This window comes from Macaca thibetana, chromosome 1, assembly GCF_024542745.1.
Source record: "Macaca thibetana thibetana isolate TM-01 chromosome 1, ASM2454274v1, whole genome shotgun sequence".
NCBI classification, from domain to species: Eukaryota; Metazoa; Chordata; class Mammalia; order Primates; family Cercopithecidae; genus Macaca; species Macaca thibetana.
In genome coordinates this window covers 201,133,976-201,147,202 of record NC_065578.1, presented here as the reverse complement: position 1 = coordinate 201,147,202, position 13,227 = coordinate 201,133,976, and the positions used below count along the sequence as shown (strand labels likewise).

The window sequence follows — 13,227 nt, the reverse complement described above, 5'->3', positions numbered from 1 at the left end:
TCAACATATTACATGAATACATAGCACTTGTTATTTTGGCCACCAATTTAATGCATGCCCATTAGAAAGAGCATATTAGATACCAATAAAAGAGAGAATAAAAGAGTTAAAACTCTACTCAGTTAAGCCATGAATATGTCTGAGAACCAGGTCTTAGCAGACAAGATGATGAAGCTACATTCACATGAACACAGCACAGAGTACCAGAAGCGTGATGTGCTCCTGTGCTTCCTCAAATACATGACAAAGGACACGCCTGTGGCAGTGTGACCAGGCTGTGCTCCACCACCACTGAGCAAGTCCCCTTCCATCCAGGCAGACATGACAACAAGTACAGGGATTCCTCCTGGCTGAGCTCAGACATGATGGGAGAGGCCTTGACACAGAACTGCAGGCAGCCACCACCAACTGGCTGAGGCTGACATGGGAGGGGAAACTTGTTTACGAAGGCTGCTCCTAAATCGATTCACAATATTAAGCTGACATGCTCTGCATCAGACACAGGAGGAAGTGAAATATCTAACTGTGCCACTGACTGATCCCAAAACCAGGCAGAGGCATTGAAGCCTAGTGTTAACGATGCCCTTTCCCTTTTCTCAAAAGTTGTCTGGTTAAAGGGCTATTGCGTAGGTCTACAAAACTGAGCCACAAGGTTGAGAGAGAAGCTGAGCACCACTTGTGTATTTCCAGTCTGCCCAGAACTGCGGTCACAGGGTCTTCTCTGACACCCTGAGTTGAGTTATGGTCCCAGAGCATCTGAGCTGATACCCTGACCTACCGCTTAGCACATCAGACAGTACAGGGCTGGTACATGCTATGCAATTTCAAAATACTGCAATATAAAATAGAAAGTCATGCAATTTTGGTTTTCACACTGTTTTTTCTTTTTTTTTTTTTTGGGAGACGCAATCTTGCCCTATTGCTCAGCCTGGAGTGCAATGGCGCGATCTTGGCTCACTGCAACCTCTGCCTCCCGGGCTTAAACAATTCTCCTGCCTCAGCCTCCCGAATAGCTCGGATTACAGGAGTGTGCCACCATGCCCAGCTAATTTTTGTATTTTTAGTAGAGACAGGGTTTCACCATGTTGGCCAGGCTGGGCTTGAACTCCTGACCTCAGGTAATCCACCCGCCTCAGCCTCCCAAAATGCTGGGATTATAGCCATAAGCCACCACGCCCAGCCAGCAATTTTTAAAATAATGAAAGTCTCCCTCAAATTACAAATTCAACAAGAATCAACTTCAAAGCTGAAAAATGAATTGTACACATAATATATGCTATTGCCATATGGCAGTTAGTGTTTCCCTAGTAAACAAACACACCCTTGCCAAGGTGAGGCTGCAGCAGTGAGCGGAAGGACCTTATCCCTTTTATAAAATGAGATTGCTCTATACCTGCCTGTTCCTTTTCATCTCCCTGTTGAACTACAAGTTCCTTAAGGGCAGGAATGCGGTTGTAAGTCATTTCTGTATGCCCTTTATATGATATACATGCTCAGTAACCATTTCCTAAATCTGTTATTTTCTTTCCCAGAAAAGGAACTATTTCAATAAGGAGATGCCTGATTCATCCACTGTTTTGGATAAGATAAAATGTGACCATTTGAAATTAAAAAAAAAAAAAAAATTTGAGTATTCATTTGATATCAACATTTCTCTTATTTAAACACAACTGAGTAGTTTTATTTTCAGTAACATATGTGGCCAGCAGCCAACACCTCATGATAAATACATTTGAAACTGTATCTGATGTTACTCCAAATTACCTTTGTCCTTCTGCCGCCCTTCACGCATAACTGAAAACACCAATCTATTGAAAGAGTTCAAGAAGGAAGGGATGGCTTTCAGCATTACCTGTGATGACAGATAACAGAATGTAAAAGTACACATGTGATTATTTAAGTTTTTCTACTTTAAAGGAGCTCATACTTATTTATTTCTTAGCCTTGTCTATCGGGACACTCAAACCAGTTGTGTGTGCCCAGGGGTAGCCACATCTTTTCACCTGGACATGCTGGTGTCACTGCTCATTCATCTTGTATTAGACTCTTTGACCCTTATTTTAACTATCGAGGGTAGAGACCCCCACACTGCATAACTTCAGGAGGTCTATCAGGCAATCCCGGTTTGGAATCAGCTTTTACTCTAAGCTGGTGCTAATTCATTCTGGAAATGGGTAGAAATAAACAATAATAGGAACAATACTAATTAATATATTCAAGTATCATTGGTACAAAAAAAAAAAAGATTATGTTAAAGCAAATGCACTTAAAATGGTGACCAAAACCTCTCAATTAATAGTGGTGAAAAGCTCTGCTTGAAAAATGAGATTTCAGCCGGGCACAGCAGCTCCTACCTATAATCCCAGCACTTTGGGAGGCCTAGGCAGGTGGATCACCTGAGGTCAGGAGTTGGAGACCAGCCTGGCCAACATGGTGAAACCCTGTTTCTACTAAAAATACAAAAATTAGCCAAGCATGGTGCCCGGTGCCTGTAATTCCAGCTACTTGGGAGGCCGAGGCACAAAAATTGCTTGAACCCAGGAGGCAGAGGTTACACTGAGCCAAGATCGCATCATTGCACTCCAGCCTGAGTGACAGAGCGAGATTCCATCTCAAAAAAAAAAAAAAAAAAAAAAAAGAAAAATGAGATTTTGATGACAGAACATGCCTTTTTTGTACTGAATCATCTTTAGGTCTGAATCACAACCACACACTGTCCAGCAGAGCACCGCCAGCCACATGTGACTACTTACATTTAAATTAATTAGAATTAAATACAATTAAATATTCAGTTCCTAGTCATACTGGCCACATTTCAAGTGGTCAAGACAGCTGTGGCCAGTGGTTACCATGCTGGACGATGGAGACACAGCACACGCCCACCACTGCCAACCACTGCTGGACAGTGCTGCACCACGTGTGAGAGTGAACAGAGAGTAAGTCAAGTGTTGGGATTATTCTCTTTGGCATAATTTGTCCAACAAAATTTTTGATAGCATAATACCACATTCTTCATGTCAAATTACTGACTTTTTGCAGCATATTCTGAAAGAAGTCATTTTTGCAAAAGTATTCCAGTGTTTCATCCAGTTCCCCAAGGACCCTCTCTTAATCCTTTGCTATCACATTGATGAAAAGCACACAAATCCTTTTGGAACTATCTGGGTTCACACTCTGGCTCCTTATGATCTTGAACAAATCATCTAGCTCTTTTTTGTCTGTGTGCACCTCAGTTTCCTCATCTGCAAAATGAAGATGATAGGTTGTTGCAAAGACTGAACAAGCTAAGCCATGTAAAGTGCCTGGAACAGCACAAGCTGCTGATCATTCTGCTGGGTACGCTGGCTGTGCTGACTTCTTGCTATACCCTTTAAATGTACCTAAGAGGATTCTGGCTGCGTGTTTACATCCGCGTGGGCCTGCCACGCACACTGCTGATGCGATTCTGGCTGCGTGTTTACATCCGCGTGGGCCTGCCACGCACACTGCTGATGCTGTGGTCAGGCATCAGATTCCCTACACAACCCCAACAGATGAGAGTGAGCTTTGATTAATTCACATCATTCTTTACTGTAATACCATGTCATTATCCTGGTCAATTTTCTCCATTCGTTACATGATCTAATTCCACTAAATGGTCATTTGCTAATGGTTTTGCAAGCAGAAGAATCAAGCTGCTTTCTAATACTACTTTCATCAACTTCATGAAATCCTGCACCTGTAATTTCAGTTTGTAACTTATGTGCATTGCATTTATATTGTACAGTCACATACAAATCTAACAACAGCAGAGAGATTTTAAAACAAAGATGCTGACAGGATAAACAGGGCCAAAGGCAACTGTTAACGGGGGAAGGCTTTAGAGTTAGATCCAATTTCATGAGTATTTAGCTTACCAGAGAGTATTTTTCTTAAAAACTGCATTGCTGGCAGGTCTCTATCCTTAGGACATCAAAACACTTAAAAATATCTCAATATGCATGAATATATGATACACAGCGATGCACTACAAAACCATATTCTGGTCAAAAGCACACTGTATAAAACAACGGTGGTCCTATAAGATTATAAGATTGTATTTTTAATGGAACATTTCTCTGTTTAAACGCACAAATACTCACCATTGTGTTACAACTGCCTACAGGATTCAGCACAGTCACGTGCTGTATAGGTTTGTAGGTTTATAGCCTAGAAGCAACAGGCTATACCCCATAGCCTAGGTGTGCAGTACGCTGTACCATCTGAGTTTGTGAAAGTATTATATGATCTATGGTGTTTGCGCAACAAAAATGCCTAACGACATACTTCTCAGAACATGTCTCTTGTCATTAAGCGATGCATTAACTGTCATATTTATGAGTTCCTACACATATAGTCAGCCATACATACAGTGGTGGCACCATGAAAAGAACACTGGTCAAAGATAACAAGTCTTGAGTCTAAGGTTTAGACTCAGCTAAGTGACATTGGTCAAATCATTTGGTGGCACTGAGCTTCAGTTTATTCATCAATAAAATGGGATTAGTGCCCCCTTCACAGGCTTGCTATGGGGCGGAACATATCAAATGTTCAATAAACGTTAGCTGAACTGTAATTTTTTCTGTGGGATATTTATCCCCAGTTTCAGTTTAACTTAAAAAGGAGCATACTATAAAACTGGAACTCAGGATGCCTCATTCCCTATATCCATTTGAATTAAAAGCCCAGCAAGAGATCTATGCAAGTGAGTGGCTTACTTAAATACATGGTGAGCAAAAACAGAGTAATTTCTAATGAGCTTCCTTAAATAGTACAGATTGTGTATCCCTTATCCTAAAGCTTTGGGACCAGAAGTGTTTCAGATTACAGATTTTGGAATATTTGCATATATATAAAATGAGATATCTTGGAGATGGGACCCATCTAAACATAATTTAAAAATTCATTTATGTTTCACTTTATATAGCTTATACACACAGTTGAAGGTAATTTTCTACAATAATTTTAAATAATTTTATGCATGAAATAAAGTTTTGACTGTGTTATGACTGTGACCAGTCACGTGAGGTCAGGAGTGGGATTTTCCACTTGTGGCACGATGTCAGCACTCTAAAAGTTTCAAGTTTTAGAGCATTTTGGATTAGAAGTGTTCAACCTGTAGTATACAAACACTATTCAAAGCGCCAGATCCAGTGAAGAAAAACTCGCTCACAAAGCCCAGTATGAAGGTCAAGCATTTTTATGCTTGAGAAACCACTTGGCTCTGAAATTTACTAGAACAGAAAGTTTGCCTGGCAATTCATTATTTGTATTATTGTCCTGCAATAGTAAAGTTTTGCTGCCACTTTTCTATAGACTTCAAGTACCCTGCTCGCAGAGGAAAAGTTGCCTGCTGCTCTCGCCCTCCTTCTCACCTTAGGGTGACACTGCAGGATTGAGAAGAGCACGTTGTGCAGCCTCAGGAAGATGCTTCCATACTCCGGCGGCTTCAGATGGTCCAAAGGGACAGTGAGAAGGATGCTGAAGGCCAGGCTGACGTGGTGGGGGTTGCCGATGGCCTCCTCCCCCTGCCGCAGCAGTGCCGCCAGGACGTCTAAGACAGGCCCGACCACTGTGAGGGACACAGGCTGCTCCTGACAAGCTTCTCGGTTTAGGAGCTAAAGGGCAAGATGAGATAGAGGAAAAATGAAAGTAATTCCCCAAGGAAATAACACAAACACTGTAGCACCGAGTGACTGAGGTAAAGACGTCTGTGCTCCAAAATGAATTGATGTAGTCAGTGGGCAGTTAAATACCATTTGTTAAACTTCTTACAAATCAGCTCTAGTGAAAGATACTCAATTAATGATTTAGAAAATACAGAGAACAGACCCAAGAGGAAGGATAGCTCAAAGTCTTACCTACGTAACCTGGGACAGCTCACCTGTGACCCTCCTTCTCAGACACACAGCAGCCCTGGTGAGGGCTGTCTCTTACAATGCTCACTGTTCTGCTGGGTATTCTGGCTGTGTAGACCCCTGCTATACCCTTTGGGTGGACATAAGCAGATTCTAGCCTGGTGTTCTCATCAGTGAGGGCCTACCACACACATCATCAACACTGCCTGCCCGTCAGCATGGGTCACCCCCATATATAGCCCACATGCCTCTCCTGATGCTCACCACACATACTTAGTGATGACGACCCCTGCCATCCACCAAAACGGATGCTCAGGAAAATGACAAAGCAGCCAAATTGGAAACAAGAGAGAATATTAAGTCTGTTTTTTAGGCCCTTTTGCCCCAGGAACATGCTAACCCAGGGCAATTCTCTCAGGTAGCAACGGCTAGAATTAGGGCAGAGGATGATGGTAAAATAGATACTGCTCCTTCACACCTAAGCGTAAGAACACCCAGGTCAGGGTTTTTAGAGGGCAGGAGACAGTCCCAATCTGAGCCAGACTTTTGTTCTAGTGAAACAAACAGCCTAGCAACAACTGGTCACAAATTTTAACATTTGAGTAAGATTGTAACAAAATAAACTCCTATCTGCAACATTACGATCCCATCCTATAAAGCATTTTATTCTCACTGTATCATAGGCCTTAAACACACACACACACATACATACACACACATACACACACACAAAACTCCTACAAATAAATGAGTGCATTAAACTAACCACAACATTTTGTGGGGACAAAGAAAGCCCCAGAATTCCTTGTATTATCATCTGATTAAATAGGCATCTATAAGCTGGCTGAAGTGGCATGCACCTATAATCCTGGTGACCTGGGAGGCTGAGGCAGAAGGATCACTTGAGGCCAGGAGTTTGAGGCTGCAGAACACTATGTTCGCACCTGCAAATAGCCACTTCACCTTAGCCTGGACCACACATTGAGACCCTATTTCTAAAAAAATAATAAAACATAAAATTTTAAAAATTAAGCAGGCCTCCACGATAGCCTCCCTTTATCACTACATCCCTGTTTTTACTGCCTGTCTGATGCTTCCCAATGCTACTAAATGTCCCTTGATACCACTTCCCTTCCACTGTTCCAACTGTTGATACCAATGTGTTCAGGCAGGACACACAAACTCAGCATCCTGCTCACCGTTGCCCTCAGGAAGCAGCCCACACACACGCTCTGCATAAAGCCACAGGGCAGCAGACCCCCAAAAGGCTGACTTCTGTCTTTATAGGAAGAGGGAGGGGAGGAGCTGGAGGACACATCTCCAGAGGGTACTCACTGTTAAAGCCGTGACTATCTGGGGACACGCACGCCACAACAGACTTGCTTTCTCTCCACTGAGTGGGCAGTTCAGTAGCAGCCTCAGCAATGTAATAGCTGACACAATAGCCTGGGGTAAAAGAGAAAAAACTTAGCAGCAGAGATAGCTTGTTCTCTCTTAAGAACTCCGCCTGGGGAAGGAGCCTGCTCCCTGGGGCTGCAGCATTGGAGTGGATTGAGAGCCCTGGTGTCAGGGGACGTGGATAAGGCCTGCTTGGGGTTAAGTCCTAGGAGGGACAACCTTCACATCAGCACGCAGACAGGAAGGAAGTGAAGAAGATGAGCAGAGCTGGGGCAAAGTCAGGGTCTTTCAGCAGCATCTCACTAAACCAAGCACGTAAATGGGCCAGGACAGTGAATTGCACAAGAGTTACACACTGTGACCTAATTATGGAGACCCTGTGTTGTCAAGGCTCTGTCCACGCAGAGGACACTGGCTGTTACTTCACTGAGCAACGATGCATGCTTACAGACAGGAGAGGCTGGAGGAAAACATGAAAACAATCGGATTAGGTGCTGTGGTCGCGGGTGCTACGTGCTGATATGAGGGCAATATGGCCCAATCAGGTCACGTGTTTCAAAACATATGGTGGGAGGGGTCTTAAGCAAAGAATGAGCAGAATTTAATTTTTTTTTTTGAGACTGAGTCTCGCTCTGTCACCAGGCTTGGAGTGCAATGGCATGATCTCTGCTCACTGCAACCTCCACCTCCTGGGCTCAAGCAATTCTCCTGCCTCGGCCTCCCAAGTGGCTGGGATTACAGGCACCCACCATCACACCCAGCTAATTTTTGTATTTTTAGTAGGGATGCGGTTTCACTATGTTGGCCAGGCTGGTTTCGAACTCCTGACCTCATATAATCCACCCACCTCGGCCTCCCAAAGTGCTGGGATTACAGGCATGAGCCACCGCGCCCGGCCAGAATTTAACTTTTATATGTATCAGTATTGTGAATATGTAATACTTAGTATTTTACACAGTAAGACCACACATTTGTAATTTGAAAAACTTCCCCTTTGAAAAATAAGGTTTTAAACCATGAGACATAGGCAGAGCCCTGCCTTTACTGGGTGCCAGGCATTTCACACTGTCAGTGGGTTTCTATTTCAGCCTCACACCATCCTCTTCTCCCCGAATGCTGTGCAGCCCACCCTACAACCCTAGCGAAAGTCCTGGCTTCTGCCTTTCACTCTCTTCCCTTCTCTGCTCCCTCTGACTATGCACACCCCAAAGCCCCATCTCCACTCCCACTCTCCTGCCCACCTACAGGCTATCTCCCCACCAGGGCCCACCCCCCCACACCACTTCTCCCTGTCCATCTTCTCACACTTGTACATCCCATCCCCTCCTCCTGGCAGCCCAACACGCTGCCTGCACGGTGCACGCCTCCCTTCCCCTCACCTCTGCTCCCCAACCAAGTCTCCTGCATTCTTCAGGGCACAGCTGGAGTCTCACTTCCTCTGGGAAGTCTCCTGACCAACTGGTCCAAACAGAAATTTGGGGTTGTTTCTTCCCCTGCCCAAATCAGTACCCAACACCAGTGTGCTGTATATGACCAGGAGTCAACAAGCCATTCACGAGGCAGCCTAGACCACAGACCTTGGCTGGAGTCTCCGCCCCGCCAACCACTGGCTCTGTGGCCTGTGGCCTTCTTCCTTGTGTAAGAGACGTCTGACCGGTCCAGTGCCCACAGGCATTCAGAGAAGCAAATCCCAGCATGTGAGCTGTGTGCAAAGGCACTCAGCAAGTGCAACACCATGCAGGCTGTGTCGGTGACTTCTGTCAGAACTGAAGGGGCAGGCTGACTGAGGTGCTTCTCAGATGCTGGCATGAGGGCAGTATGGCCCAATCAGGCCACAGGTTTCGAAAAGCATGGTGTGAGGGGTCTTCAGCAAAGAATGAGCAGAATTTAACTTTTTTATGTATCAGTTTTGTGAACGTGTAACTTTTAGTATTTGACATAATAAGACCACACATTTGTAATTTGAAGACTTCCCGTTTGAAAACTAAGGCCTTCCCTACGCCGCAGCCTGGGCTGTCCCACAGGCCAGGGCTCCCTCTCACAGACTCCCTCTTTGCCTAGAGTCTCTACCAGTTAGAATTTGTTTAGTTTTAAGGGTGACACCACATCTCAAATCAGTTTTCCCATTTGAGCCGACATGATTTCTGAGCCTGCCACACAAGGAGGGAGAAGCCGCCCACCTGCACATCTGCTTTCCACATGTTACTGACGTCCAGTCCCTGGAGAATACACTGCATCACCTGCCTCAAGTCCTCTGTCGTCCCAACCTCTAACATTTGGGTGAACAAGGCTCCCAAATGAGGCTCAATATCCTGAGTGACCCGAACAGGAATTTCAGGATCTGTGTGGGTAAGAAACCAAAACTGTTAAGATGTGACAGACAGGTGAAATAAATTACCAAGTAGCCACATGATGAAACTGCGCACAGCTATGGCCGCCATCAAACATCACCAAGTTAGGGGCATGGTGATACAAGCACTAGTGGAAAAAGCAGGTACACGTATTTAGTGTGATGCCATGCTCTCACATACACAGCTGCACCTGTGCACTGTGTGTACACACACAAACACAGAAGACAACACCCATGCTTAGGAGGTAAACTCCGAACCACAGAAGACAGTGATTATTGCTTTGTGCCGTTGACCCTTGAACAATGTTTGAACTGCATGGATCCACTTACACATGGGTTTTCTTCTGCCTCTGGCACCCCGAGATAGTAAGATCAACCCCTCCTCTTCCTCCTCCTCAACCTACTCAATGTGAAGATGAAGAGGATGAAGACCTTGATGATAATATACTTCACTTAATGAATGGCAAATACATTTTCTCTTCCTTATTATTTTCTTAATAACATCTTCTTTAGCTTATTTGATTGTAAGAATACATAAATACATACACAAAACGTGGTAATCGACTGTTTATATTATCAGTAAGGCTTTGGTCAACAGTAGGCTATCAGTAGTTTGGAAATCTCCAGAGAGTCAAAAGTAATATAAGATTTTTTAAATAGAATTGTTTCAGAAGGATATACATGGAATTTTTTACTGTGCCGAGGGTTGGTGCCTTAACCCCTATGTTGTTCAAGGGTCAACAGTATTTTATTTCTCTACTTTATTTGTGTTTCTTTTATAAAATCGGTAGGGGTGCAAGAGTGGGTGATATTTTAAACAGATGAGAAAGTCATAAAGATTAAGAGAGCTCCATTTTTCAGGCCTGGATGACGGTCAGGAAGTCACCCAGCTGTTTCCCATCATCCCCAGTGTCCTCAGGCCCACAGTTTCACAATAACGCCCAAAGCCAGGGCACTCAAGGCCCTTTATCATCTGGCCCCAGGTCATCTTTCCAGCCAGCGCTTCAGCCCCACCTGCCTATTCCACATTGCCAGAATACCGTCCTGCTTTCCCGTCTTTGCTTACTATTTACAGCATTGGGGGAAAGTGGACTTTTGGGAGGTAAAGATCTAGATCCAAGTCTCCCATAAGCTGTAAAACCCTGGACCCATGATTTATCTGAGCCTCAACTCCCTCATCAGTGAAGTGGGCATAACAGCACCAACTCCTGTGGCTGGCAAATAAAAAAAGGCCACAGAGTTCACAACACAGTGCCCTCACACGAAAGGCTCCCATTTCCACCTGCCCTAGCTACGCTTCAAGGGCCACTCACACGTGGCCTGTATGTGGCCTCTCCACCGAGTCCCATAGCTCTGGTTCACTTTACGGCGTCTCCCCCACCTTTACCCTGTGATGTGTGCGAATGTCTGTTTACTTAATTACACAGGCCAAAATCAATACCTCACTCATCTCCAGAGCAGGACACAGCCTCAAACATACAAGCATTTTAATTGTTTTTTTATGTTTCTGGAGACAGGGTCTCACTCCATCACCCAGGTTGGAATGCAGTGGCACAATCATGGCTCACTGCAGCCTCGACCTCTTGGGCTCAAGGGGTCCTCTCGCCTCAGCCTCCGGAGTAGCTGGGACCACAGGTGCATGCTACCCGCACGGGCTTTTTGTAGAGATGGGGTTTTGCTTTTTCACCCAGGTTGGTCTCAAACTCCTGGCCTCAAGTGATCTCTTGGCTCAGCCTCCCTAAGTGCAGGACTACAGATGCCAGCCACCACTCCCAGCCAAGAAGCATTTTTAGAAATGTTGGTTTCTGTAATTGAATTCAGGCCCTCTGTTCTACTATCAGAAGGCATTCTTTTCAAAAGCCCACCTCTGAGCCACCTTTAAGGACACAGGGAGAACTCCATGGCTGGGGCACCTGCACGGTCCCTCTTCACACTCCCTCTTCCTGCCCAAAGCCTTGGGCCACTCCTCATTTGGCATTTCTTCCGGAGCACTCACAATTCTGGCACTTCCCTGGACAGTGTCTAACAGCTCAGATGGAAGAGGCCTGGACACAGCAACACCCCAGGCCCATGAACTGAGGGCACAGTGTACCAGTCTGGCCTTGCCCAACCCTGACCACGCTGTGACCGAGGGGCTCTGTCCCTGGGGAAATAAGGTACCAAAAGTTCAGGGACATACAGTTAGGACTTAAAGACTGCCTCAACTCGGCCAGGCACGGTGGCTCATGCCTGTAATCCCAGCACTTTGGGAGGCCAAGGCAGGCGGATCACTTAAGGTCAGGAGTTCGAGACCAGCCTGGCCAACACGGTAAAACCTCATCTCTACTAAAAATACAAGAACTAGCTGGGTGTGGTGGCACACACCTATAATCCCAGCTACTCGGGAGGCCAAGGCAAGAGAATCGCTCAAAGCCGCGAGGCGGAGGTCGCAGTGAGCCAAGACTGTGCACGGTACTCCAGCCTGGGTGACAGAACGAGACTCTGTCTCGAAAAAAAAGAGACTGCCTCAACTCAGCAGGGTTGAAGAGGAAAAGGAGGACACAATATTCTGTTTAACCAAAGGGCACAAGGACAGAGCTTCAGACCACCGGCTGCCGTTTCTTGGGCCAGTCACTTAGAATACTATAATTAGGCTTAATAAAAGACTCGATTTTAGCCCCCATTAAGAAGGTGAACACCATTCACTAAAAGACACCCTGACACAGTAAGACAGAACAATGTAATATCAGAGCCTTTCGGTTAATCCAGAATCCAGCCAGAGACAGTTACTGAAAGGGAGACAACAGCAGCGTGATTTGGCCCGTGGCACTCCAGTTCTGGCGCTGGCACAAGCAGACCAGATGGCTCTACTTTCTGCGAGAACCCATTTAACCCTCACGTACTGAAAGGCACGCCTGTGGCCCCATCCGTCACAGCTTCTCCACCCAGAAACACAGACCTTAACGGGTGCTTAACACGGACGTTAACGTGACATTAACGAGGGTCAGATTTGGCTGACTTGCAGACCTCACCTCAAAAGACTGACCTGACCCCAGCCCTTTTGTTACCACCAAAACAAAAAAGAAAAGACCCCCCACAATTGTGGTGTGTGCCATCTTGAAACAGAAGAAATCTCTTCCATTAACTGTTTGTTTGGGAGGAGTAAAAGTGTATTTTATTTGTATACCCTAATAAAGGTAACAAATCTTAATCATCTTTCACTATATTTAGAGGAAAACCTCAACAAACTCTAAATGGGCCTCCAAAAACATTATCATCTATTCCCTGCTTATGGCAAGTTTAAATCATAGAAAAGTATTTTGATTTATTCTTATTAAAATGCAACATTAAAGTGGTACAAAATAAGAAAATAGCAACAATCACAACCTATTACACTGCACTAATACAACACATGTTAATGCAATAATTATTTTAATTTTTGGATGCCTTTCTAGCCCTTTTCTGCATGAATATATATTTTACATAGTTGTAACTGTGGCATATTTAACATTTCATATTGTACTTTTTTTGCTTAACAATATTTTCTATATATTTCTAGCCCTTGTCTTCATAAGAGGTTTCAGAATTTTAATTTTAATGGCTGCCTAGTAACCCATTAACCTT

General features: G+C 44.7%; 2 protein-coding genes across 2 annotated transcripts in view; both read right to left on the bottom strand.

Moving 5' to 3' along the window:
* Positions 1–13,227, bottom strand: part of GALNT2 (polypeptide N-acetylgalactosaminyltransferase 2) — a 1,373,297-nt gene that overhangs the window by 626,557 nt on the left and 733,513 nt on the right. The gene's annotated exons all lie outside the window — the stretch shown is intronic.
* URB2 (URB2 ribosome biogenesis homolog) overlaps positions 1–13,227 on the bottom strand; it is a 33,783-nt gene that overhangs the window by 6,964 nt on the left and 13,592 nt on the right. The window contains exons 5-8 of the mRNA XM_050769031.1: positions 9,455–9,615; positions 7,212–7,322; positions 5,394–5,636; positions 1,765–1,852 (exon numbers count right to left, since the gene is read on the bottom strand). Coding sequence (XP_050624988.1) covers positions 1,765–1,852; positions 5,394–5,636; positions 7,212–7,322; positions 9,455–9,615 — 603 coding nt within the window. The remainder of the gene's footprint in view (positions 1–1,764; positions 1,853–5,393; positions 5,637–7,211; positions 7,323–9,454; positions 9,616–13,227) is intronic.